Genomic DNA, 27,006 nt, shown 5'->3' on the forward strand with positions numbered 1-27,006 from the left:
CCCCAAGCCACCACGGACAGCGCTGTCGTGACAGCTTCACGACACTTGGACACGCTCGCGGAGCTTCATTTCTATGTAAATCTACCGCAACCCTATCTCGTGGGTGTGCGCCGGTTACTTGCAGTTGCGCCATGGAGCTTCAACGCAAAGAATACCCAGCATTGCTGGTGAGCTCCTGTTAAGCCTTCCTTCCAGCTTCCGCTCACTCCGTCTGCAGACATCTCTCACGCCCGCGCAAGCCGTCACCGTCCTCAATGATCGCGTGCACCATGTCAGCCGGCTAAACAACCAAATAGCAGACTGGCTACAGGTGGGTAAAGCTCAGTAGACAAGCAGCATTCCAGGCGCTCACAGATGCGTAGGAGCGGCGTCGCGTCGAGGAAGCATACGTCCAAGGACTGCGGAAGCTTGCCAACAGGCACCCTCCCGACGAGTCTTCCGATCTAGGGTACATGCCCTCCCTAGTAGTCTAACAGGCGCATTGATTGACACCGACTAGTATCTTCTCAACCCCATGGCAGAAGATCGTGAGCGCGACCGAGTCGGTAGCCCAATCGCATCACCACCTCGCAACCAAGATTGAAGCCGACGTCGAGCGTCCCTTGCGAGAATTCGCAGCCAACAGTCGAGAAGTACAGGCTATGGGCAATATATCAGGGAACCTGAGCGCAATCGCAAAGGACATTGACGTGGCGCAAAAGAAGTCTGCTAAGCTGAGAGACAAGGGCACAAAGGCCAAGGCATCTGCTGTCTCCGACTCGGTGCAGGATATCGAGAAAGCGGAGTTACAGTGGGATTCGCAGGCACCCTATGTCTTTGAGCAACTCCAAGCTATAGACGAGACCCGGCTGAACCATTTGCGTGACGCGCTCACGCAGTTTCAGACGCACGAAGTTGACCAGGTAGAAAGAAGCAGAGTGACTGCCGAGGAGACCCTGAACGCGCTGTTGAACATTGAAACGGCCGACGAAATTCAGACTTGGGCATTGAGAATGCGGAGCGGGGACCTGCCACACGCTTCGCGGAAGCTGAGCAACACGGGCACTCCGACGAGAAGCCTGGCACCTCCAGTTCCGACAACTCCTAGCGCGGCAGACGACAGCAGAAGTCAGAAGAGTGGCTCTAGTTCGTATCTCTACTCTTAGTTAGGAGACGTTCATCTAATTACGTTTAGTACCAGAGAAACATAGCTCGAACCCTCTCAAGCGATTTGGAACTGTGCTAGGCCGCCGAAGACAGAGTCAACATCCTTACGGCCGTGCATCATCACCCGAACGAAAATCGTCTACGAACCTAGGGTCAGCATTTAGCGGGTTTGGAAAGGGCAAATCGAAGGACCGCGAAGCGCTAAGCCCTCCCCCAAGTTCTTCCTCGGAGCGCCCACGGTCACCCCTCAGGCGAATCTCATCGACAGCTCGTGCTTCTCAGAGATCGGATTCCCCAACCCATACGCGGTTTCCTAGCACAGAGGCCCCAAATGGAACAATTGCGGAAAGCCCGATGGAGGCAGATGTCTCAAGTACAATGAACGGGACTGCGCCTGTGCAAGATACGATACCCGAATTGCAGGAACCACTATCACCTCCTACAGTCGCAGAGACGAAGCCAGAGGTATGCTAGTGAGCCTCATTATAAGGACCCAGCTAACATGGCGATACAGCCTGAAAAAGACGCCGAAGGGTTTTCTGTGCCACCGTCTGCCGTAGATGCCATAACAGAAGCAGAACGAGAAGCAGGATTGTATGGTAGCCCGGCTGAATTGAAGTACATTCTAGCTGACTTGGACACAGCACCCCGAGCGAGAGCAATTCCACACCACAGTTCAAGCTTGACATTAGAAATGCCCCTATTCAGGAAGAAGGGGAGGATGCGGACGCGGCCACGGCTAACCTGGTCAACACGTTACGCGCGGTAAGTAAAACACGTTTGTGGATGAACTCGAACCTAACGCGTGAACAGCAAGCTGCACAGCCGAAGAGGTCAAGCACACTGCGCGGTCGCCGTGATGTTCGCAACACAATTTTTGTACCCAATCCTGCTACACCTGACTTGCAAAATTTGCAGAGTATAGGCGAGGTGCCCCCTCCACTCCCATCAGCTGGGTCTGGTCCAACTTCTGCGCCTAGCTCTGCCACGTTCCCCGTGCCCGCGCTTCCCCCACAGCCCATATCGCCAGCTTTCAAGCCTCCGCACCGGTCGCTGCTTTCCGAAGACCATGCCGCGTCCGACACTCAGTCCATACGATCGGGCCGATCACTAAGTAGCTCTGCTAGTGCGACCGTTAGGCATCCGGACCTGCATGGACCGGGTCTAAACGCCTCACTGGTCGAGACTGTCAGTGCATGGTTCGAGCAAGGCATCGTCACCAAAGCTATGGTAATCGGACAGGTGGCGCTTGCGTATAATCCCGTCGATATCTCTGCCGGTCCATTCGGCACAGAAAGCATTCGCTTGGAGAACTTCCCTGTTCTTGAGAAGGTAGCACCGAATCCCGCCTTCATCGAACAGTCCCCAGATAGCCCCGGAAACTACACTGTAGATCTCGCGAAAATCACGAAGACGTCGGTGGCATTCCATTATCAACTGCATATTGAAGATAATGGCATTGCTTCACTCGCGCCAATCATCTTGTCACCCGTGTGGAAGTCGGAGTCTACGCAGACATCTGCTATCCTCCACTATTCTCTCAACCCCGATTTCAATATAGGCGGCGCCACGAGCATAACCGTTCGCAACCTCGTCCTTGTCATGCGTCTCGAACCCGGCTCCAAGGCCACGGCATGTCAGTCGAAACCGTCAGGCACCTTCTCTCGGGATAAAGGGCTCATTTACTGGCGCCTGGGCGACGTGACCTTTTTCAAGGACCAAGTTGCGCAAACCATCCGCGTTCGATTCTTCACAGAGGGCGAGGCGAAGCCTGGAAACACAGAGGCACGATGGGAGATTAGCGATGAGCAATCGCTGAGCTTGGGCAGCGGTTTGGGTGTCAGTATGAGTGCTCCTCTCAACGAGGCCAAGCAAGACGGCGAGGCTGATCCTTTTGCGGATGCCGATGAGAACGCGCCTCCCGCGAGCCCAGCTATTGGGTGGAAACCGGTGGCCAGCATCAAGAAGATCATCAGTGGGACGTATATGGGCGTGTGAGGTAGCACCAGAGGATACCTTTGTGTGGAAGTGCGGATCTAGAAAGAAAGGGAATGTTGACCATTTTGATGTTTCTTACCTAGACGGGCTGATGCTAGCCTGTGCTTCTTGTAGATAGTTTTGCGAGCTCGTCTCGAGTAGGGTAGAACAATGCCAATAATAGAAATTGAAATAAGCTCGAGTGAAAAAGGAAAAAAGGGCGCCTTGGTGTAACTCCAGACCCCCACTTGGATTCCGCAGAGACGCCGACAACGATGCCGGGCCGTACACTTTCCTTGTCTCCGTGTGTGTGCTGGATTCCACCGAGGACCCCTATGCAAACATGCAAGCCTCGATGCAAGCTGCCGACGGAGCATCGCAGGGTTCCAGATGGCGGACCGAGCATGTCCATTTCTGCGTTGTCAATGCAACAGGAACCCGATCTGTCGAGCCTGCAGGATTGCCTATTCTCATGGCATGGTGGTCGACTGCGCTGTGTCGGACTACTTGCACCCATGCAGGTGCTCTTGTGGCGTAGACTACTCTGGAGAAGTGTTTTACATGCCGTTTGCGAGGAACATGAGTGCTTGCAGGCTCACGACATTTCTATTCTCAGGCGTGGTAGCGGTGGGTGTGTTCACGAGAATGTGGGTAGTCAATGCAGGGTGCCATGAACGAGCATCGACGCTCATGCGTGCCATCGGGACAGCGGCCTGATTCGGGTGAACTGGTATCACAGAAGACGAATGTGAAATTTGACTGCTGTGTTGGTATCACCTACCGTGTGAGAGCCAACATGGTCTCAACCAGGGTTTAGATTGCCTATAGAGCCGTAGAACCGACTAGGAAAGTCGCGGCTTATCCGCTGCTCCCGCTCGCCTGCGCACGGCCTATGGTATGGTGGGGAAAGGGTTAGCACACGTCGGTTCTCTGGATGCTTCTCTTTCCAGGTGTGTGTTGTTTGGCTTGAAAGTGTTGGACGCTCCTCTGTTGGCGCTGTAGGTTCCGATTGTCGTCGTCGTCGTCGTCGTCACGGCATTCTACGCAATAGCAAACCCCCAATCTCACGGACAGGTGGACCCAGGCTGACAGTAGACTGCTCCCCATCGGTCTTGCACCTCGACACTCGGTGAACTACCCAAGCTTCCGGGACGTCCTCCAGGCCACTTACGCGGCGCGATTGGTTGAAGGCTGCTGTGCCGTCGAGAGGCTTGCTTGTTCGAGGATCCATTCGCGTCATCCAGAAGAGGGCAACAAAGCTGCCTGCAATTTCGTCTGCATAGCTACTGACTGGGCCCTACTGGCTTGTCTCAGCTGGCAAGGAGGCCGGCCGGCTCTTGAGCAAGTGTCACCCTTAGCTGTTGCTACTTTCCATACACAAACATGGCTGGTCAGTGCAATGGCCTTGCTGCCCCTCTCTCCTAAATTCCATCCTCTCTCACGCCATCACGGTCCTGCCTCCTCTTTGTCCATCTTGACACCTCTCCTGCTGACTTGGACTTCTAGATCCAGGAGGAGACACTTATCGTCCTCACCAACAAGCGGTACGTTGCTCTCGTCTTCTTCCCGTCTCCACCATCGCAAGGCCAAGCGAACAAACTAGCCCGCCTGTCTGCCCATCTAGGTGGAATCCGGCTAGGTCACTAGTGAGAGAGCGAGAGAGAGAGAGAGAGAGAGCCTTGCCCGTCTTACTTGGAGGGTTTCAAGGCAAACCACCGTGGACGCTTCCGTGGTCCGCCAGACAACTTGAGTTGTGCGTGGCCGTGGCCGTGGCACGTGACCGAGCCGGGACCTGCCGCCGAGCGACTTGACCTCATCCCAGTGCACCGACCTTGCTCTCACCCATACGCGACAACTTGCACCGCCCGTCAACGCCATCATCCCCACGAGTCTGCAGCTGCTCGCATCCCCCCTGTCTCTCACTTTTTGTTGCATTTGACGTTACTGCTGCTTGCTTCTTGTCGACATCATGTCGTACGAAACTGACAACTACGACCAGCGCGACCGCTCACCCCGTAGACGCTCTCGCTCACCGCGACGCTCGCGACGCTCCTACTCGCCGCGCAGCCGATCTCGTAGCCGCGACGACTATCGTCGCACTGATCGCCGCTCGCGGTCGCCGAACAGTGGTGCGCAGGGTGCTGCCGGAGGCTACCAGTCGTACGGAGCTGCGCGAGCAACATCGTCGCGCCCCGTTGAAAACAAGGACAACATGATGCAGAGCATCCGAGACTCCTCTCAGCAGGATCGCCGCGTCTATGTCGGCAACCTCTCCTACGATGTCAAGTGGCATCACCTCAAGGACTTTATGCGACAAGGTACGACGTGTGTTGCGCCGGAGTAAGAGCTAGGCTAATATGGCGACAGCTGGAGAAGTCCTCTTCGCAGACGTATTGCTGCTGCCGAACGGAATGTCAAAGGTAATGGATGATGGCTTGTCTTGATCGTGCCATGGATGGAGGTTGACTGGCTTTTGCTTGGGTATAGGGCTGTGGTATCGTAGAATATGCCACTCGGGAGCAGGCACAGAACGCCGTTGCAACGCTCAGCAACCAAAACCTCATGGGACGACTCGTATACGTGCGCGAAGATCGAGAGGCCGAGCCTCGCTTCAGCGCCCCAGGCGGCGGACGCGGAGGCTTCGACGGCGGAATGGGCGGCGCTCCTCGCGGAAACTTTCACGGAAACGCCTTCGGTGGGCCCCCCGGCGGCGCTGGTCAAGGTGGTAGGCAGGTCTATGTTGCCAATGTTCGTGGCCTTCGTTCTCCTTTGTTTTCAATCTCAATAAGCACTTTGCTGACCGTCCTTGTTTAGCTTCCTTACAACGTTGGCTGGCAAGATCTGAAGGACCTTTTCCGCCAAGCTGCTCACACTGGCTCTGTCCTCCGCGCTGATGTCCACATCGCACCTGATGGCCGCCCCAAGGGCTCCGGTATTGTTGCCTTTGAAACCGTTGACGATGCGCGAAATGCCATCAACCAATTCAATGGATATGAGTGGCAGGGTCGTAACCTCGAGGTCCGTGAGGACCGCTTTGCTGGTGCTCCTGGTGGCTTTGGTGGTCGCGGTGGTTTCGGAGGCCGCGGTGGCTTCGCAGGCGGCTTCGGAGGTCGTGGAGGCTTTGGCGGCCGTGGAGGAGGATTTGGAGGCGGTTTCGGAGGACGTGGTGGGTTTGGTGGTGCTGGTGGCGGCGGCGGCGGTGGTGGCTTCGGTGGCCCTCCTGCTGGCGGCGCAGGCTTCGACCCCAACGCTACTTCGCAACCGCCAAATCCCTTCACGGACTTTGCTGCTTCTGGAGGCGAGCCTAGCAACACTATCTACGTCCGCAACCTTCCGTGGTCCACCAGCAACGAGGATCTCATTGAGCTCTTCACTACCATTGGTAAGGTCGAGCGTGCAGAGATCCAGTACGAACCAAATGGCCGCTCCCGTGGAACTGGTGTCGTCGAGTTTGAGAAGGCTGGAGATGCCGAGACTGCAATTGGTATGTTTTGTGATCAGCTTTCTGGACCAATGCTAATGCGCTTGCAGCCAAGTTCACTGGTTACCAGTACGGTGGTAGGCCTCTCGGCTTGACTTACGTCAAGTACACCAACCAGAGCAACGGCGACGCTATGGAGGGTACTGAGCATAGTGGCTTAACTCAGGACCAGATCATGTAAGGTGGACGTGGGGCACTAGTTGTGTACACCTCACGATGTTTAGGCCCAGTCCACACTTGCAGGGCACATATTCAATCTGCCCATGACTGTGAGCCAGTCATGTTTGGACTCATTTTCTCATATATCAACTTCTCCCCACGAGACTGGAATATGGGGAGGAAAGTTCAGCGTTATGGAGGATATCTGGTGGATGGGAAAAAATTTCCTTCTGTATTCTAAATGGTTAACTATCAGGGCGTACGGTCAAGATCAAATGGCATCCATATGATGGCGACTCGATTCCTTACTCTTCTCTCTTTTGGAAATCCTTGTTATTTTGATACTTCCGTGATCTCTTTATTGCTTCTGGAGCAACCGCATCATCCACTCATACACAGCCCATTGAACAGCATTGACGACAAATGCTCGAACGCTACATATTCCGAGCCCTCGAAAGAAGACAGCCGTGCCTTCAGTCCTGTATGCCTGTCTTGCAACTTCAAGGGAACTGAGTCGCTTTGTCTGCGTCCCAGGCTGTAGCAACGCCATTGCTTCGCCTTCGCCTCGATACGCGGTATGCAGTGCTTGTGTCTGCACCCTCGTCTTGATCACGTCCAGCGGAAATATGGATGCCCAGGTTATAACACCGGCCAGTCCTCCACACAGCAGCACTTTCATAGCTGTCTCCCTGTCTGTATCATCAGGCGAGCTCCAGGACCGCTTAGTCCACTCGTACGACCAGAAGCTATTCTAATTAGACCCAGTGACCACATATGCAGCATTGCATATACAGAAGAAACACTCACTAAAACCCATACCCTACTGCATCCCGTACACTCGTTATCCCGCCTCCATAATACAAGCCCCTAATTCCCTCCTTCCTCCAAACGTCTCTCGCTATCGTCCATGAAGTTGTATGTCTGTCAGTCGAGACTTGCGCGCGACATTTTATAAGCTCAGTAGGCGCGGAGACGACAAAGCTAGCCAATCCTCCAGTCGCGCCCGCAAGCCATATCTTAGCGTACGAGGTGGGCGAAGCGGGAGAATCGTGTAGGAGGGCTAGTGTGCGGTTGTATGTTACGAAGAGGAGGGCGTTGAGCGCGCCGTAGGTAAGAATGGGTGCTGTTGCGCCTATACTGCTCCAATGTTCTTCGTCAGCGTCGTCGTGCGCCAGAGGGTTTTCCCCACAATTGGCTTAATGGTAAGACTCACCCCTGACCAATGTTCCTGCGCGATCAAATTGCCCCGTGAAGCTCTGCGGTGCTGCTGCTGCTGCTGCTGTGGTGGTGGCCGAAGTAGCCTCGATACCTGGTGGTTTTGCTGCTGGTCCGGCTTGTAATCGCGTCTTTATTAGGTCTAATGGGTTGCCGATTATGATACCCGCTGCGCCTGAGACGTAGCCTGCCCAGAAATCTGCGGACATGGTGATGTGGTACTTGTGGAAGTTGGCTCGGACGGGAGCCCTTTTGGAGGGGTACTTTGCTTGACGTTGTGGGGCCGAGGCTCAACGGGAGCTTAGAGGTTTAGAACGGGCGGTGGAATACTCATGTTGAGGAATTGCCGGAATATAGAAGTTGCGCATAGATGTTGAAGAGGTATGGCTCTAGGTATCAGATAGCTTGATGCAATTTGCTCCTTCGCCGGGTGTCTAAGCCTATATGGCTTCACATAACGTTGCAGCTCCCAATTGAGAAGCGTAACATTTGCTTAAGCTAAGCGGCCTAATATGTTATTCAGCTAGGTAACTAATATGTTCTAGTTGTATAGTAGATGCGAACGCTAGTAACAATATGTGTTAGCAGCCACAGGCTCGGCGGTGCAGGATGGGTCGTTGGCATCGCAACGGCAGTGGCGGCGAAGCGTGTGGTCAGGGTCCAACCTCAGATGCACGCCATAGTAATACGCATGTGAGGCTCAGAAACCGGTATGCGTTACGATCCGTGGGATACATATATGTAAAGATGTCCAGAACGCTGTCAATTCGCACGATCCCAACATCTCACGGTCATCGGGTGGCGTTGGCACCTCCGATGAATCACGCCTGGACCGTGCTGAGACATGAGTGACTACCCGTCGATCACCTTCCCCGCCACCCTCACGGCTCATCTACAAACACTCTCACAACAACTCTCATTCTCACTCACCGATTATATTTCTGCATTCTTTGTCTCTAGAGTTTCAACTCGAGCTTGCGACGGGGTGTACATTCCTTTTAGATTGCTTCAATCGATCATGAGCGTGCGACTGAAGCTACTATTTCGAGACGACTTACACTGTATGTTCCTTGTCCAGACTCCCTCTGACCCTGCCTCGAATTGCAACCGCTGGAGCATTCGTCCAGCTCCACCACTGGTGCACAAGGCCAACTTGGAGAGTTGTCTACAACAGCAGCAGCAGCTTACGTTGTCACCTTCACCGCTCATTGAGCTAACGGCCTCTCAGTTCCCTCCACACTTTAGCATTCCCTTCACCGACGATCCATTCAAGCACAAAACGACACCCAAACTTTAGGCGCCAATGCCTTCACAACCACCAGATCCGGGCTGGGACTTCAGCTCGGTCATCGATCTCATAGACTCGGAAGATCACAACATCCGCTCGCCCACGCTACGGCCTACAACACGGACACGCCCTCTGATATCAGTGCTACAACAAGATGGGGGTGTACGGTTGGGTAGCTTCGCAAAGCTATATGAGAACCTCGGTCTTTCCAATGACGTATCAGCACCTGCTCTCCCGCCACTCGATCTCGAGTCTGAGCTTAGCAACTCGGACGAGACTCTGCTTCCCTCTCCCGTCCTCGAAGGCCTCCAAGCTCCTGTAAGCCATGCCGAAGTAGCGGAATATCAGCCCGCAAATCATAAGGGCATGAGCAAGAAGCAGCGGAAAAAGGCTCGCCAACAGGCCGAGAAGGCTGCACAAGAACAGGAGCTGAGAGCGAAGTTGCGAAAGCAGCTCCAAGACCTTGCAGCTACTTCTACGGAGGACAGAGATGCTGCTATTGCTACCCCTTCTCAGCCACGTCGAGCTCAGTCCGGTTCCAATGTTGGTGCAAAGATCAAACCGGCAAGCTCTACCGCTATTCCCGCGACTGAGAAGACTGTCACTGTTCCGTCACCACAAAAAGAGCCCAAGACACCCAAAACCCTTCCTCGTCCTGTTATTAGCAAGAGATCATCTACAGCACAGTCAATTAAGCCTGTATCTATTGCCCAGGCTGTTGAGGCTATTCCGGAAGTTCAAGCCATTCCACTCGTATCTATTCAACCGCAATACACGGCTTTAAGCACACCAGCGCCACTGCAGAATCTACCTGCGCCACAGCTTTTAGCACAATTGGAGCCCTCGCCGGCAACTTCACCTACTAGGTGTCGTGGACTTGTCCCGCGAAACGTTCGACCTGCTATTATACCACGGCCTCCACAGCATGCTGTTGTTCCACATGCACTCACCAGCCCGACTCGTGCTCTCTTTTCACCTCCCATTCACGCGACACCAATGAACCAACCACCCCCCATCACGATTCGGTCGCAGGTTGATCGGCATTTCCACCTGTTCAATAAGTTACTGAGTCACTTTCCAGAAGATCGGAAGTGGCTGGTGTCGCCGATGCAACTTGTCAACGAGAAGACGACGGCGCACGGGCTCCATGCTTTTGTTGATGCATCGAATATCATGTATGGCTTCAAAGACACGCTACGAACACATGGGATATATCAACCATACGACATGTCATTCGACAGCCTAGCTCTGATCATGGAACGGCGCCGGCCAGTCGGGAAGCGAGTCTTTGCCGGGTCACACCGCGAAGCCAATCCCCTTCCCCAGGTCACGAAGCTATTTGAGACATCAAGAGCAGTCGGATACGAAAGCAATGTAAAGGAGCAGGTGCTCATCGTCCGTGAAGAGTCGGAGAAGAAGAAGTTCTTCAACGACGTCAAGAAGGTAGGCTGGCACAAGGCGCAACAGATGCGTTCTGGCAGCGGTAGCGACTCTGAAACGGGTCCGGCTCCCGCGCCAAAGACACCGTCAGCCCCGAAATGGGTTGAGCAGGGTGTGGACGAGATTCTCCACCTGAAGATGTGCCAGAGCATTATTGATACCGAAGCTCCCAGTACCATGATTCTTGCCTCAGGCGACGGGGCAGAGGCGGAGATGTCGGACGGGTTCCTAGCTCATGTTGAAAGGGCGTTGAAGCGGGGATGGAAAGTTGAATTGATCAGCTGGAGACAGCAGACCAACGGGGGTTATCGGAACAAGAAGTTTCGGACCAAGTGGGCAGACAGCTTTCGCATTATCGAGCTGGATGACTTCTTGGAGGATCTCATTGACACGCCGTAGGATGGTTCAAGGACATGGCTTGATGTATTGATTGAAGAGATGCCATTTGTGGGTTAGCATGCGTTATGAGCATTTGTAGAGATGGCGCCTGGACAGGCGCCTGTCTTTGTTAGCGAGCGATTGTTTGTTTGTTTCAGCATCACGACGCTTTACAAAGCGAGAGTAGCAATATAAAGGGGGATGGCGAAGTCGTCCGACCTTTTTGCTGTTTGTAGACGCATGATCTGCAGGTACATAGCACATAGCACATCACGCATCAACCACACCATTACCCACTTTCTGTAGCTTTTGTCACCCACCCAGTGCGGCCAATGCTAACAGCAATCTCGATTCTCGACTCGATGATCCGGCAAGCGGACCCAAGTGTTAGCGAAATGCCCGACTCCCGCGTTCGCAGGAACCGCTTGGACCCCCATGCGGGCTGAGAGTAGTCATTCCACGGCGGCAGGCTGAAATACGCGGATCCGACGACGGACCACGCGTGGTTTCTTTTCCTTCTTTATTCGCGTGGCAGGGTGTGTGGTGGAACGTTCTGTGAAACGCGCTGGTGGTGGTGACCTGGGCAACCGCTGTACTAGCAGAGGCAGTGTTTTGGTTCGCGTAACAGTGCAATACCTTGGCGCACGTTGTGTGTAAGTTGTGAAACTTTTTATGATAGGGAGAAACCTGGGATATACGTCCAAAAGGGAATCCAGCTATACCCTTGCTATCCTGATGAGTGAAAAGATTGACATGACCACTTACTCGGGGGACGAAAGAGAGAAGCCGTAAAAGGAGGAGGGAGATTGCGATGAACACGATCGAGACAATCCCGTGCGATCCAGCCTAGACGTTTACAAACTTTTTCTTTTATCATTGAGAAATTTTCATGGTTAGTCGGTCACTTTGCACTTGCACTTGCACGAAGCGAAATGCAATCTAACAGGAAAAAAGGCTGAAGCCAGTCAAGTCGCGCGACTTGTGGGGCTGATGGGATCGGTGTTTAGGGCTCGTCCGACCGTTTTTCGTACGAGAAGCACAGGAATCTGGTACAGCGGGCGGAAAAAGGAAATTGCGGGTGGTGAACAAACGGCTTCGCTCTCTCTTCGGGCTCCACCCACCACCCAGCGTCTGAAGGGGCTTTTCTCGGAGCCAGAGCCAAGCATCTCGATTCGATTGAAAATCACGGCAGGCGGAGCATGCCCAAACCCGAGCGCTTATTCTGACAACCACGGTCAGCGCATTTGCTTGGGTCGTTTGAGAAATGCGATTGGCTGGTAGTCTTGGAAGGGTTGGCGTGTATGCGCTGCGCAACGGGCGTCGAGCTGGAGGGCTGCCTTGCAGCAACGGCGGAGTTGGCAGACGCGTGCCATGTTTCGAGTGTCTTGGGGGCTGGGGGTGGTGAGACGTGTGGTTGCTGCGGCAAGGCTGTCCACGACTGATGCCCGTATATCGTACAAGGAGTCCAGGGTTAGCATGTCGAGTCTCGTCGTGATATTGGCATCAAGTGGTCGTCGGCTGTATGTAGGTTGATGTCATGGAAGCTAATGGTGCGACTAATGCAGTGCTGCTGCATCACTATCTTGCCCGTTCTTAGTCCGGTTTATAGACGGAGATTTTTACAAAGCAAGAGAGAGAGAGAGAGGGAGAGGCTGCTCGGATCGGGAACTTCCAAGGCGCGACTGGGGGCAGAGATGCAGTGCAACCATTGAACGTGATGGCGATGCCTGCTGCGAGGGTGTCTGTCCATCACGCGAGCAGGAGGTGCAGATGATATGCGGCCGCCCTATAGGAGGGGCTTTGTGAGAAATGGCGATAGCCATCACTCTCAGTATGTTCAACTACTGCTTGTATGTTGCCATGGGAGGCTTGGTCCTTGGACGCTCGTATGATGATGATGCCCAGATGCACATTCACAAATGCAGTCTACCCACAGCCGTGTGTGTAAACGAAATTGCATGCGCACTGGGCTGACAAGGCGCTTATCCTTTCCCAGCCTAGTCGCTGACCTGCGCATCTAATTTGCAAACCCCCGGCCGCTGTGCAAGCCTCAGCCATCCGGAGCTTCCACGACGGACTCTTTCATAATCCCTAATCCGCCCTCTTCCGCTTCCTCTCCCTCCTCTCCACTCGTCCCACGGCCTGCTGGTCCTCTCGAAGCACTCTCTCCCAACCCTCTCATCCGCCAACGAGCCCAGCAGCCCTTGGTCGCGTGTGTCGCCGCTTCCTCAAGTCCCTCTCCCCTGCGCCACACGCCTCCCCCGAGCCCCCCGACCATCAATCCACCACCACGACCACCACCATGGCGAGCAAAAGCTACCTCGCATTTCTCGACAACCACGCCGCTACCGACATGCTCGCGCGATCAAAGGTCCCGGGCCTCTCTGCCCTGCCCAGCTTTATCCCCCACCGCGTCCGCAGAAAATGGAGAGCCACAAAGTCGCGCATACGCAGTCGCCAGACGCCAACCTCGTCCATCGCCTCGCTCTCCATGTCCTTTTCCCCCTCGGACACGCTGCGCAGCCTGCGCACCCACCCGTGGTCCATATATGACGCACAGTACTTGTTTCTGGCCATTGTCGCCATCTTCTCCCTCTCTGTCAGCGAGGCCCCGGGGCCCTTTGCCAAGACGTTTATTGCGACGCTGCTCATGACGGGCTTGTGTTTACCCATAACGAGACAATTCCTCCTCCCATTGCTCCCCACGCTTACCTGGCTACTTCTATTCTCAGGGGCCAAGTATATTTCCCCCGACTACCGACCGGCAATCTGGGTCCGCGTTCTGCCCGCCCTGGAAAACATCCTCTACGGCGCCAATCTAAGCAATATCTTGTCTGCACACAAGCACACTGTTCTGGATCTCCTCGCGTGGATCCCATACGGAGTCGTACACTATGTGTCTCCAGTAGTGGTCTGCGGATGCATGTTCATCTGGGGCCCGCCTGGCACCCTCCCTGTCTTTGCACGCGCATTCGGATACATGAACATCATTGCCGTGCTCATCCAGATCCTTTTCCCATGCTCTCCACCTTGGTACGAGAATACATACGGACTAGCAGCAGCAAACTACTCGATTCAGGGAGATGCTGCGGGATTGAAGGCGATTGATAAGCTATTCGGTTTCGACATGTACACCTCAACCTTCCTAGCATCGCCTATGGTTTTCGGTGCTTTCCCATCGTTGCACTCTGGATGGGCAACCATGGAGACGCTCTTCATGGGCCATGTCTTTCCCAAGCTTTTCCCGGTGTACGTTTTCTACACCATGTGGCTGTGGTGGTCGACCATGTATTTCTCCCACCATTACGCTGTAGATCTGGTTGCGGGAAGTCTACGTAAGTTCTTCAAGTTCCACATGCGAGGCTTGGGCTAACATCAGACTTAGTTGCCGGGATTTGCTTCTTCTTCGGCCGCGCCAATTTCCTACCCCGCCCCCAGTCTGATAAGGAGTTCCGCTGGGACTACGACTACGTTGAGATTGGCGACCCTCTAGACGGTGCCGGCTATAGCATGCTCGATATCTACGAGGAGTTCCAGCCTCACTCCGATTCCGACGACTGGGCCAGCGGATCCTCCTCGTCCTACTCAACTGGTGGCAGAAGCCCCTTGGGCGCACGTTCTCCTACCGACGACGCTCAGAGCCTCTGGGACGGCGACACAGTTGCTTCCGATACCGAGCTCTCCTCGCGAAAGGACTGATCTTACCGCCATCTACACCTCTCTCCTCAACACTTATACTCATCCCTAAGATCGCATAGCACCTCACATCACTGGTGATGGCCTTATGACCCATGCATATCAATCGGAGTTTTTGTTTGCGAAGCATTTCAGCGACACCATCATTGAATGGATTTTTACCTGGCATAGAGACACAGGCGTCGCACAGAGCGGGAGATGCATGCATCGGGACCACGCACACATATTTCGCGTGGCACCCATTAGCGCGAAAGCGCGGTTTATTGAACTTTTTGATACCCAAGTCGGTCGCTTCTAGCATTCTGGCACTGTAAAAGTACCATTTGTACACATTCGCTTCAGCACCAGCCGCCGCCTTCTTTTTTATTTGAGCGGCTGCGTGGCTGTCTAGGGGGTTTTGATATGTTGGATGATGGGTTGACAGAAAGGCACCCGTCTGTTGATGAATTGGGAACCAAAGGGGGAAAGACTGATACGCAGTTGGTTTGGCTGGCGCGCCACCCTCGATGTAATCATTATTAATCTAATGCTTAATGGAATGGAAATGGTTGATGAACCAAGTCTGAGACACATTGCACTGCATACGCATCTTGTGAGTGTGATAGTCGGTGAGTCACCTACTTTGGGTAAGCGCTTTGTCTGACTGGCATAGGCTTACTCAGATTGAGGCTGATGACAGGCGTTTGATCAACAACGCAGAGCAAACCAAGTCATCCTAATTTTCTTACCACTTTGGAGATCCTTGCACCACCTCGATCGCGGATGGCATATCTAGGTGGTAGGGGGGTAAGCCTCGTCTTACACTCATCGACGAGTGTGTTCAGCGCCAACTGGAAGCATGTGCGTTAACTCTAGGCTCCAGATGAATGCAATGCCTCTTTGTTTCATAGCGATGCTCTCGATGGAATGCGAATAGGTATCGTATTGAAGAGAAAGAGCTGCAGCCAGCGTAGATCTTGGACTCGACGGCAACGGGGACATTGATAGAAGCCAAGCGCCTCGCACAAACGCTCTCTCGCACCATATAGCCCCCATCTAGACTAACTCCATTTGAACACCCATAGATGTTTGTAAGTACATGGAGTCTTCCAGGACAGGTCAAGACGGTGTAGTTGACGAGGACCTCGGTAAGCCCGACGCTACCTTCATACCGCTAGGCGTGGATGAGGACAGCAGCAATTCTACAGACAAAGTACAATGTCTCCTTGCCGATTGCTACAACGCACAAATCGTAAGGCGAGGGTAATAGTATGGAGTGTGAAGAGACAGCCCGGCTGTTATCACTATCGCACGCAGTCTGTGCGCATTCCGATCACAACACAACTCCGAATTCCGAACCGAGCCTGTGTATATATACTGCACCTCAGTTTTTGAAGAAGATGGAAAAGGACAACAGAATCACCCTCAAGTATGACCGCTACTGGCAATCTCAACTTTCGTCTCGCTACGGTTGAAGATGCAATTCCACTGGAGCGCCTCATAAATACAGCGTTTCGCAACGACACAACCACTCAAGTCTACCTATCAGCCGACCACGAACGAATCGACATAACCAGCGTCGATGGCATAAAAGCTAGCATCACTCAACCCGACCGTGCAGTGTATGTTGCGACCGATCTGGCTGGCGAGCTAGTGGCTCACTGCAGCGTGCGTAAACTGGATGAGACCTGCGCTTGGTTCGGCATGCTTGCTGTCAACGTCAACTGCCAAAATCGCGGGTTGGGCAGCCAGGTGCTTGCCTACGCCGAGAATTATGCCCGTCACGAGTTGGGAAGTAAGAGGATGGAACTCGACGCCGTCAACACGCGTGCCGACCTCATTGCATGGTACAAGCATCGAGGTTACCAGGAGACGGGAGAAACATCGCAATTCCCATATGAGTACCACGGCGACTGGAAAGGAGTCTTGAGGAGCGATCTGCAGTTTGTTCATTTTGGGAAAGATCTGTAATTGCGTGAACTGTACTCGCCTCAGAATCATGTATAGTTGCTTGACACGAAAAGAACTGAATATAATACCTTGATTCCGACTATGGATTGGTAACGGCCCTTCTACTGTATAATCTCTTACTAAAGCGTGTTATTCAAGACTAAGAGTCAACGTCGTTGGGGGAGAGGCCTAAGAAGTACATAATCGCAGTAATCATTATCATTCACTCTTTCCGACAACATTGTTTTTCTACTTCTAGTCCATAGCAACCAACACTGCTTACTAGCTAGGGTAACGGGCCTCCAGTCGATTCACTCAAATGTTCCCGACTTGAGCTTAGCCTAGTCCTTCATGACTTGCTCGGCCACTCATAACTTGCTTCCATGGCCTCTTAAGTCATTCCCCAATCTCTTCACCTAAACCGCACCCTCAACTCAGCTACCCGACGAAACTCGACTCAATCAACATCGTCAAGCTTTCCCGATGTCTTCAGCCCAGCTTCGCAAAGGCATTCAGCCTACACTGTTGACACTGCCTGGAGAGATTCGAAACCGCATATGTCAATACGCACTGTCCTGCGAAATGCTCAGACTTGCCCTGCCCGTGGTTGGAACGTCACCACCGTCTCCACTATTGGACTCAAGGCTTGCGGTCCCAAGGCCCATACTGATCGATGCTGCTGTACAGGATCTGACCAAGGTCATCGAGTTCAACCAAGTGAAGTTTGCTTGTCGCCAACTGTACGCCGAAACAGCTGGAGTCGAACTAAAATACAACCATCTTCTTATCACTCGTCGCTGGAATTTTGAGGACAGCGTTTGTGAACAATTCCTCCAACTTGCAAAACATGTCCAAGCGAAACTCCACTGGCTCGCTGCTTCGACGGTCCTACTTGCGGATGTACGCCCACACATTTTGACGGAGCTTAGGAAGGACATTTCCATCACTACCTACCCGATATCAGCCAATATGGTTACCAAAGTCGCGAGTTGGTGCAAGGACCATCTATCTGTCCAAGTTCACATTGTGCTGCCAGGCTTCCGGCCTTCCAATGGCGACATGTTGGACCCTGTGAGCTTCACCGGCGATCGAGAATCTCTCCTTATTACACTAGCTGACATTCTTGTTGGAAAACACATTAGAATTATACTACCCCCTGGATCAAGGTCACGATGCCCGGAGGCAGCCCGAGACTTCATGACCTCCTGGGGGCTATAGGTCGATGTAGATGATATTCGGGCACCAAACTTACGCTACCGAGCTGAGCCGGTGGAGTTGGATGAGGGAATAGTCAGGGATCAGATGGCTGTGCTAGCGGGGTGGATGCCTAGTTGGAAGGACCTTGTGGAAAAGGAGTGGATGGAACAGATCAAGCGTTTTCTACATGAAGGCCTCTGATACCTTAGAAGGCATTGGAGAGTGTAAGTTTAGCGGGCTTCCCCGCAGGTTTGAAAACTCCTCTTATAAAGACCGCTATAGTGTTATGTACACGTTGATCATTTGTATGACAATCTGGCGGTACGCGATATTAGCAGGAATTCCAATCGACTTGAAATATATTCGAGTTGATATTTGCTGAACAATACCCTCTCTGGCCCACTTATAGAAGATTTGATTGATGCGCAACGGGTGGCAGCAGACTAAATTGGTTGCAACCGCGACTATTTTTCATCTTCCACTTCCTAAAAAACCTGTGATTGATTCAGTTGAGTAGCGTAGATCGTTTCTGATGCAAGTACATAACCCCTTTGAGAAGTTGTTATTGTAATTGTTGGTAGGAATGTTGGTCGCCCATTCGCATTCGCCCATTCGCATGCAGGTGAACCAATTAGACAAGTTTCCCCAAGATTTTATCCCCGGAATATGTGTTGGACGCTAGGGGAGTGTAAGATGGTCGTGGTATTACAGCCTGAAAGTATTGCAGTCTGTTTACAATATCTGTTGTTCGACATAATGTTTGTTTCTCTTTCTCTTCTGTTGATTAGTTAGGGCGGGCTAACACACCACCACGTCATGATGCTGAACGCCGAGGTACCCCGCCCAAACTCCGATCCATTAATATCGCGACATCAGCATTTTACTCTGTAGTCAGTCAACTTGCAATCGTGGCCAAGAGCTCAGGAGGCCGCAGTCACAACATTAGACTATGTCACCAGGGTTTGGCTTATTATTACCTTCTTTTACATTACCGCCGATTTTCCAACATGCCTACGAAGTCACCATTTCCGGATGTGGAAATTCCAGATATTGACCTCTGGGGTTTGATCTTTGATCGTAAGGACCGCGACTTCCCTGATGATAAAGTCATATACCGTGCCATCGACTCGGATCGGAAGTACACATTTGCCGATGTAAAGAGTTGTGCAACACAATTTGGCGAAGGTTTACGCAATCTCTGGGATTGGCAGAAAGACGAAGTGCTTGCCCTTTATGCGCCGAATGATATCGACATCCCGCCTATTGTATACGGAACTTTGTTTGCTGGTGGGATTGTCACTCCGGCAAATCCTGCTTATTCCGTAGAGGAGCTGGCGTACCAACTGGAGAACTCTGGAGCTAAGGCACTGGTCACAACGAAGAAGTTCTTGGATACGGCATTGAAGGCCGCGAAGAAAGTTGGCCTTGCGAACGACCGCGTCATTTTGCTAGGTGCTGAGAAGGACGAAACCCACCGAGTTAAGCATTGGTCTAGTATACGGAAGACCTCGGGAGCTCTGAGATATCGCAGAAGGAGGGCCAAATCTGAGGATCTGGCTTTCCTTGCGTACTCATCTGGTACCACTGGACTTCCAAAAGGCGTCATGCTTACTCACCGTAACATCGTTGCAGATCTCGTCCAAATACAGGGTGCGGTTGGAGGGTGGTATTCTTCTAGTGAAGATAAGTTCCTAGGGGTGCTCCCGTTCTTCCATATTTATGGCCTTACTGGACTTGTTCATCAGGTACTGCATCGCGGTATAGAGATTGTGGTCATGCCTGCTTTCGAGATGGAGATGTTTCTGCGGGGTATACAAGACCACAAGATAACATTCGTCTACGTTGCACCCCCGATAATTGTCCGCTTATCCAGAGATAAGATGGTCGACAAGTATAATTTGTCGTCAATCAAGATGATCACTAGCGGTGCTGCGCCATTGACGAAGGAATTGGTCGAGACGGTACATAAGCGACTCAATATCAAGGTCAACCAAGCGTATGGACTGAGCGAGACCTCTCCTATGACGCACACTCAGGTGAGTATCCATTATTATGCTACACAAGAGGAACACACTAATAGTGTATTGGTAGCCTTGGAATGAATGGTACGCTTCCGTTGGTTCAGTTGGCAAAATGTTCCCAAACATGTCAGCCAAGTACATGTCCGCAGAGGGAAAGGAGCTTGGACCTGGTGAAGCTGGTGAGCTATGGCTGAGCGGCCCTAATATTTTCAAGGGGTACTGGAAGAACGAAGACGCTACCAAAGAGTCCATCACTGATGATGGCTTCTTTAAAACCGGTGACATCGGCTATCAGGACGAACAAAACAACTTCTTCATCACAGACAGAGTCAAAGAACTCATCAAATACAAGGGTTTTCAGGTTCCACCAGCCGAACTAGAGGGCAAGCTTATGGAGAACGAGCTGGTCGACGATGTAGCAGTCATTGGGGTCAACGATGAGCAACAGCATACGGAGGTGCCGAGAGCATACATTGTGGCCTCGCAACCCAAGAACGGTGATGCTGGGAAGACTGAAGCAAGTGCCATTGTTGACTGGATGGGACAGAAGGTTGCAAACCATAAAAGGCTTAGAGGTGGTATTGTGTTCGTGGACGAAATCCCGAGGTGCGAAAGTCCTACTATAAATACTATTCGAATGTTTTTGCTAACATACGAATAGTAAGTTATCAACTTTTGATAAAACACTTATAATATTTTAGGCAGAATTTCTGTTCTCTATCTAGAAAAATGCTAACTGTGTCGCTACTTTTAGAGAGCGCGAGCGGCAAGATTCTAAGACGAATGCTGAAGGAAAGGAGTAAAGAAGACATTCCGTTGGGAATTTCACTGAAGTCCAAGTTGTAGATTGAGATCATCGAGTATCTGCATGCGGGCAGTGAAATCCTCTCAATTTCCGGCCCACCACTATTTCCCCCCAAACGCCTAATCTATCGATCATTCTCTCACCTCAACCGCAAAGTAACCGCAACTGCAAACCTGAAATTCAACTCCAAGCACCCCGTCAATCGAGCTTTCGCATTCAACATCGCACTCGAAGATGTCTCAACTACTTGCCCGAACTAAGGCATCACAATCACCCTTACTACGACTATGTGGGGAAATTCGCAACAGAATCTTCGAGTATGCGCTTACCTCGTCGACGCCTCTACACCACTCGCTTGATACACAAACTCCTCGATTCGCGGTGACCATGGTACCAGTTCCTCAATTCCTGTTGAACATCTCGCAACACCCGATATTGATCGAAGAAAATGTCCTAAGGGACCTAAATCTACGCCAGCACCCTGAGTTCAATCAGCTCAAGTATGTCAATAAGCAATTATATGCTGAAACTGCTGGTTTGGAGATTCAATACAACACCATTCTTTTCTCACCTCAAATGATGCCTCACCAGTCGGCTCTACACCAAAAAACTGCCGAGCAGTGTTTTCTTTACTTCCTCGCTCCAATGGAAGCCTCGAAGATGTCATGGCTCACAACTGTCATCATCGATTCTAGACGCCATTGTCTCGCAATGCTTAACGCGAACGCTCCTCTAATGCCTGACCTTCCGGCCATAGTCTTGCTTTGCAAGACAAATCCTGACATCAAGGTCCGATATCAGTTCCGTAATTGGGAGTTTGACTGCTACAGGGCCGAAGCATCCATGAACTTTCTTTCAGCAGGGGTTGCGTTGACAGTTGCCCTGAAGGGCACCGAGGCTGGGAAGCAAGTCCTCGAAAAGCTCCTCGACACGAGCCGGATATGGGTACACGGCCTAGCTCGTGAAGCAAACCATTGGCGCGAGACCTGGTATATCCGGCATCTACTGAAGGGCGTCAAAAACTTTGCCTTCTGGCCCACTGCTATTGCAACCGACATCAGCCGGTACATTCCTAGGGACGGTGAAATTCGGAACATAGGAAAAGAGCGCCTGACGCAATGGGAATACTACGCGAATTCCTGGATTGAGCACGGGATCGATGCTTCAGAATAGTGTGCTATCGGGATAGCACAAACCGGCTCCTCCCGTAGTGAATGAGCAGCTGCCAAGGAATTCAGGGTAGCTTATCCTAGGCTGGAGTGCTAGAGCAGGAGGAGAAACCACGATACATTATGGTGTCAAATCTTTGCGCTTCAACAAGAGGTTTGGCAGTAATGGGTTTGCGTTGGTATCTCATACTATATTCGCGCATACAATATGATCCTTTGTATAATGACACACTTGTACTCGTGAACAGGCGCTTTGAAAATCCTCTTGTACTCGTGAACAGAGATACGTTACGTGAAATTTCGAACTATTTGACCTAACCCACAATTGCGCTACCAAATCACGCAACGCTCCTAACTTGGCCGAGCTCATTTTGGTTCCTTTGCCCGAACTTTACCGGTATGTCATAGGATTATATTGGCCCTTTTCAAATACCTCGTACCGCGCTAGAGGGATGATTCGATTAGGGCAGTTAGTGTTAGACGATTGCTGATTGGGGGAGCCAAGTTCAGTCGACAGGACAAGGCTTGAATGGAGCCTTTATGCTAATCAAAATGGTTGAACCAGAGTTAAAGGAAATGCTAGGGTAATGAGAGTTTTATATGATTTTAGGTAACAATAGTATTTTTGAGACGCAAAGTATCTATAAAGTCGACCTCCATCACTAATCAAATCAAAATAACCCACTTTTGTACTCCCACCATACACCACACTCAATCTAGTCGCAAGATTCTACTCAACTACACAGTATAAGAAGATGACTCCGAGTACCAACACCCTCGAGACCGTTGACTCAAACCCACCAAAGAAAGTCTCGTACCTTATATCCCTTCCGGCAGAGCTACGCAACATAATTTACAACTTCACATTTCCCACCACATCATCACTAGTCTACAAAACTCCAAGTCGGTACGAAAAAAGAGGAATACTCTATGAGGCCAATATAGTAAATTGTAGTAACACCCAAGCCAAAGAATACAATCAACTCAAGTACGCCAATCGCCAGCTATACAAGGAAACAGCAGATCTAGAGCTCATACATAACGAAATCACATTCCAGCAAAACTTTGATTGGGATGATACACCAGTCGAGCAGCTATACTCGTTCACGAACACGCTCTTAGCGCGAAAGCTTCATTGGCTAACGCGCATTGTTCTGAGACCATCTGTATACTCACTATACATGAAAGACGACCATACAAACCTTGTGGAGGCCATTGACAGTTGGGAGAAGGTTGCATGCCGCTTCGAAGCGTATCCGCAGCTCGCAGTCAAATATGTTCTTTCAACATTCCAATCCTCCCATGCTACAAGCGCTGGTTACATTGAAAATGCAGAAAGTTTCATCTTGTCTGGCATTGAAATAGCTATGGCGATACGAAAATATGATCCGTCGTACGCCCTGAGCCCTCCTCGCTTTATTCCCTGGAAAGATCAACTCCGCTGGGACGAGACGATAGAGTTGGAGAGGCGACTGCCCAACTTTCGCATATTCCCAAATCAGACCGAAATTGGCCAAAATTGGATCCTCTTCGCGGCTAAGCAGCTCTGTGACACACACGAATCGGGGCATTCGTTATGCAGGTGGATTCTGCTTGCGAAAGAGTGGATAGAGAGGGGGATCTGATCTCTCGAGGACATGCAGGAGAGAGAGACAAACTTGTAAAGCTCAACCTATAGGGCATTGCGAGGATGGAAAAAGGGATATATCCCATGCTCTTGGTCTACATACAGATGATGCTTTGCTGTTAGAATAAGCGAGTTTGGTAGTATACTTAGGATCCATAGATAACTTAAAAACAACGAAAGCCACTTGACTTGCTGCGTCCTTGAAAACCTCTCTAGATGTGCGTATGACAAGGAACCCTGGCTTCCACGTGTAAGGAGCTCCGGACGTAGGCTTTTTAACCGTTCCCCCCTCATCAATGAATGAAGAACGTCCCAAACGGATACGGATACTCGCGCATAAACTTAGTCATCCCGTCCATACTCACAAACGCCTCTCCAACAACTTTATAACTCGTCGTAAAGCCCGTCTTAAGCGTCATTCCCGACAGATATCTCGACTCTTCCAACTCCCTTTCCAGCTCCTTGCGATTGGCAACAGCATCCGCGCTCAGCTCTCCGTCGGCACATGGGCGCAGGATGACGGGATTGCTCATGCCCTCCAGCAAGCAGATGTGATCACCAGGCCGTGCTTGTGGATGCGCCATACCAAGATGGCCCCCCGTTGTAGTCATGAGGCGCATCCCCCCCTTAAGCACGGTTTCAATATCCGTCATGTACTTGTGCATTTTCGCCGTGAATCCGGCTTTGTCTTCGTAGCGATGTGTGAGACGCTTCTTCCATTGAAAATCATTCGCGCCGAATTTGCTCGTTAGTGTATGGAGGGGGATACCGCAGATTTTCATGTCGACGTTGGCTTGGAACCAATTAGCCAGCATATCATGGCCGTGTGTTTTCATGATTTCGAGTCCCTTTGGGCGCGTAAGGTAGTGTACGAGATCTGTGCGATTTGAAGTTCGTTCATCTTTGGGGATATCGAGTAGCATGATCAGCGCGTCGTGTAATGCATCGGGAAGACCTTGCCTGCCTGCATACGCCGAGGTTTCGATCTTAGGCTGCAATATCTCGCCTACGGGTGTCGTGTCGTCAAGCATACCTGTACTCAGCCCGTCGATCGGAGCAAAAAGACGGCCACTGACGCAAAGGATTCCGCTTTCGACTCGAATGCTATAGGAATCATCCACATGGTTGAAAACGGTCGCTATCTCATCTTCGGCTTTCCCACTGTTGTTGAGGACGGATTTGAACAGCCAGGGTCTGTCTATGTCGGCTAGACCTGACCAGTTGGGCACCCAGGAAGGTATCTTGTATTCCCTTGCTTCCGTTCTTCCATGTAAGCAAATGATGTCGAGATTTCCGTTCGCGCGTATCATAGTCGTAGCGAGGTCTGTATATATCTTCTCAACAGAGTGCGTATAGTTCGGGAGCGGGACGAGACTCGACGAGTCACCTGAGATACCCAGTAGCGCATAGATATGGTCCCTCGGATTAGTTGCTTTGGATCTCCTGCTGTCAATGAGGGCTTTCAGTAGTGGTTGAGGCTGAGCGCTAGCCATCGCCTTTTTCCAAGCCCAAAAGTCGAAGACTTGTTGTGTATTCCGCGGGTGCTTAGAGAAATCCGCATCAATGCGTTTGAAGAACACATCTTGTAGTTGTTTCTTTCCCCAGAAGGCAGTCTCCAAGTCTGACCAGCTAATCGACTCTTGACCGCAACAGACTAAAACTTGACTGCTTGCGGCAATCTCTTGTATGACCCACACGCGTTGCCAGTATTCGCGCTCAAAGAGATCGTCAAACGCTTTCCAGGCTTCCGCAAATGGCCCTGATGGAGCTGATATTGATCGCTCCTTGAGTGCCTCATGGTATGACATGTCTGAACTCGCTGGGCCCGGTGGTTTTGACAGTTTGTCCAACAGATACATCGCCAAGTTACTATTCGGTGATTCCGGTCCTAACCACACCACAACTTGCTTTGCTCGAGCGTAGATAGATCTCATCCGCTGTAGCTGGTGCGTTTTCTCCTCATTATCCTGTTGATTAATACAAATGGCATCGATCCAGATCTTTGTGATCCCCTTCGCTCTGAGCATTCTCAAGGCGTAATACAAATTCGTTGTTGCATTGAACTTGTGTCCATCGACCACTATTACCCGTGTCTTCCCGTCATTGCCCCACATGTAAGATAAAGCGGTATAATCGTTCGCGTCGAATAAGCTCACGGGTTCCAGTTTACAGCGGATCGGTCCACCGTTTCCGTTCGGCGATTCATTTGGTAGCAGCGTCAATAGGCGGATCTGGGCATCGGCGTTGCTAAGAGGGCTGTATGCGAGTGCTCTAGATGAAACACTTGTGTCAGTCTCCGGATTCCAAGGGTCCTCTGCATGGGCATAATTCCACTGATGTTCAATCGCGAGCATTGCTGCAGGGTTGGCGCGCAGCTGCACGCTGACATTAGGCTCGCGGCTTAGCGTCTCTAAGTTACTTGCAGTGGGAACGACGGTTTCTGAAGCAGTAGAGTTGCGGGCAGTGAAAAATTGTGGGGAAGATGTAAGTAGATGCTGGCGATCGCCGAGGTCTTTGGATCGAAAGATATTACGTAGCATCGTCAAAATATTTCCCTGTGTTTTCAGTAACTAACGTTGCAAAGTGTGATGCTTGACGTTGTAGAGAGACAGCAAGGTTCTTTCCACCGGGGCGGGGTGTACAGCCTTTCGCTCGTTTATATGCGTCGATGTCGTGTTCAGCCTCACAGCAATTTAGCCCCGAGGCTACCATCCTTGGCAGCTGAAAAAACAATACATCCCGTGTACCAATCGACTCTAGGAAATTAGGCCCTAGTTTAGCGGAGTGCCTTAAGTCGGCAAGTGTAGCTGTGTGATAAGTCACACGGAAGCCGTTTTGAGTTTCCCACACTGGCCTTCCCAAACTGTGTGAGCAAAAAGAACGAGGTATGGCCGACGTACAAGGTCCACTATCAAACTCATCTAGTTGCTTATATTTCCTCTGTAGATACCAAATATACATACACACTTAAAGGCTAAAGCTAGGGTACCCATTGTCGTTCATTTCCGTCGTAAAGTCTCCATTTCAATCCACCCCAGTAAACTCCGTTCATCTAATGTGGAACTCGAACCGAAAAACACACGCATTGGGCAGACTAAATGTGTAAGACCTCGCTCGGTTGGAGGGGGATATATGAAAAAAAGTTAAAGAAGCACAGCTTCCGCTGTGATGAAGAAAACAAAGGGCAGCGAATGGGGAAGCGCCAGGTAATGCCCGCTCGAATATGATGAAGCCGAAGCCCAACTTTTTGTATCCGTGTATTATGTGTCGTAGAGATGGGAAAAGGGGTCCGATCAAATGAACGAGACTCCCAATATGCAAAGCGCCAATGTCGCTCAACTTTTCCAAACCGTCGTGTCGTCGAAATGAGGGAAATGGTGCCAAAATATGGTATCGTAACAAGGTTAGACCGCATGGAATTTTCATCCTCGGGGTAGCGGTGGACCTCAGGAAGTCGATGCTGGGTCATGTTGAGCCG

At 51.5% G+C, this 27,006-nt stretch overlaps 11 protein-coding genes across 11 annotated transcripts; 9 read left to right on the forward strand and 2 right to left on the reverse strand.

Moving 5' to 3' along the window:
* Window positions 1–129: 129 nt before the first annotated feature.
* On the forward strand, window positions 130–3,327 carry K460DRAFT_364597 (uncharacterized protein; the record flags this gene model as incomplete). Its single annotated transcript, XM_040933030.1, has 8 exons — window positions 130–167; window positions 218–310; window positions 363–448; window positions 500–1,125; window positions 1,175–1,611; window positions 1,661–1,740; window positions 1,791–1,911; window positions 1,960–3,327. Coding segments are annotated over 8 exons (2,666 nt in total), but the record flags the coding sequence as incomplete, so codon positions are not given.
* Window positions 3,328–5,059: 1,732 nt separating this feature from the next.
* K460DRAFT_364598 (RNA-binding domain-containing protein) lies at window positions 5,060–6,970 on the forward strand. The gene is made up of 5 exons (XM_040933031.1): window positions 5,060–5,441; window positions 5,491–5,543; window positions 5,611–5,871; window positions 5,938–6,607; window positions 6,655–6,970. Exons 1-5 carry the CDS (start codon window positions 5,093–5,095, stop codon window positions 6,783–6,785), a joined length of 1,464 nt encoding a protein of 487 aa, XP_040791165.1. The 5' UTR covers window positions 5,060–5,092; the 3' UTR covers window positions 6,786–6,970.
* Window positions 6,971–7,121: 151 nt separating this feature from the next.
* On the reverse strand, window positions 7,122–8,187 carry K460DRAFT_309105 (mitochondrial carrier protein-like protein; the record flags this gene model as incomplete). Its single annotated transcript, XM_040930120.1, has 3 exons — window positions 7,122–7,509; window positions 7,571–7,895; window positions 7,977–8,187. The coding sequence occupies 3 exons, from the start codon at window positions 8,185–8,187 to the stop codon at window positions 7,122–7,124; spliced, it is 924 nt and encodes a 307-aa protein (XP_040791166.1).
* Window positions 8,188–9,001: 814 nt separating this feature from the next.
* On the forward strand, window positions 9,002–11,381 carry K460DRAFT_364601 (uncharacterized protein). The gene has a single exon (XM_040933032.1). It carries the CDS (start codon window positions 9,282–9,284, stop codon window positions 11,103–11,105), a length of 1,824 nt encoding a protein of 607 aa, XP_040791167.1. The 5' UTR covers window positions 9,002–9,281; the 3' UTR covers window positions 11,106–11,381.
* Window positions 11,382–12,893: 1,512 nt separating this feature from the next.
* On the forward strand, window positions 12,894–14,783 carry K460DRAFT_353569 (aureobasidin resistance protein Aur1; the record flags this gene model as incomplete). Its single annotated transcript, XM_040931724.1, has 3 exons — window positions 12,894–13,024; window positions 13,245–14,419; window positions 14,470–14,783. 3 exons carry the CDS (start codon window positions 12,894–12,896, stop codon window positions 14,781–14,783), a joined length of 1,620 nt encoding a protein of 539 aa, XP_040791168.1.
* A 1,219-nt stretch (window positions 14,784–16,002) lies between these two features.
* K460DRAFT_78159 (acyl-CoA N-acyltransferase) lies at window positions 16,003–17,068 on the forward strand. The gene has a single exon (XM_040938679.1). It carries the CDS (start codon window positions 16,191–16,193, stop codon window positions 16,728–16,730), a length of 540 nt encoding a protein of 179 aa, XP_040791169.1. The 5' UTR covers window positions 16,003–16,190; the 3' UTR covers window positions 16,731–17,068.
* A 124-nt stretch (window positions 17,069–17,192) lies between these two features.
* K460DRAFT_403889 (uncharacterized protein) lies at window positions 17,193–17,927 on the forward strand (the record flags this gene model as incomplete). The annotated part of the gene is made up of 1 exon (XM_040936670.1): window positions 17,193–17,927. One exon carries the CDS (start codon window positions 17,193–17,195, stop codon window positions 17,925–17,927), a length of 735 nt encoding a protein of 244 aa, XP_040791170.1.
* Window positions 17,928–18,913: 986 nt separating this feature from the next.
* On the forward strand, window positions 18,914–20,773 carry K460DRAFT_280082 (acetyl-CoA synthetase-like protein; the record flags this gene model as incomplete). Its single annotated transcript, XM_040928379.1, has 3 exons — window positions 18,914–19,942; window positions 19,998–20,541; window positions 20,682–20,773. The coding sequence occupies 3 exons, from the start codon at window positions 18,914–18,916 to the stop codon at window positions 20,771–20,773; spliced, it is 1,665 nt and encodes a 554-aa protein (XP_040791171.1).
* A 193-nt stretch (window positions 20,774–20,966) lies between these two features.
* Window positions 20,967–21,905, forward strand: K460DRAFT_403891 (uncharacterized protein; the record flags this gene model as incomplete). Its single annotated transcript, XM_040936671.1, has 1 exon — window positions 20,967–21,905. One exon carries the CDS (start codon window positions 20,967–20,969, stop codon window positions 21,903–21,905), a length of 939 nt encoding a protein of 312 aa, XP_040791172.1.
* A 751-nt stretch (window positions 21,906–22,656) lies between these two features.
* K460DRAFT_415146 (uncharacterized protein) lies at window positions 22,657–23,526 on the forward strand (the record flags this gene model as incomplete). Its single annotated transcript, XM_040937721.1, has 1 exon — window positions 22,657–23,526. One exon carries the CDS (start codon window positions 22,657–22,659, stop codon window positions 23,524–23,526), a length of 870 nt encoding a protein of 289 aa, XP_040791173.1.
* Window positions 23,496–26,172, reverse strand: K460DRAFT_364607 (HET-domain-containing protein). Its single transcript, XM_040933033.1, has one exon. The coding sequence runs from the start codon at window positions 26,066–26,068 to the stop codon at window positions 23,822–23,824; it is 2,247 nt and encodes a 748-aa protein (XP_040791174.1). The 5' UTR covers window positions 26,069–26,172; the 3' UTR covers window positions 23,496–23,821.
* Between the last annotated feature and the right edge of the window lie 834 nt (window positions 26,173–27,006).

The sequence above is a fragment of the Cucurbitaria berberidis genome (assembly GCF_010015615.1).
Source record: "Cucurbitaria berberidis CBS 394.84 unplaced genomic scaffold K460scaffold_2, whole genome shotgun sequence".
In the NCBI taxonomy this organism is placed as follows: Eukaryota; Fungi; Ascomycota; class Dothideomycetes; order Pleosporales; family Cucurbitariaceae; genus Cucurbitaria; species Cucurbitaria berberidis.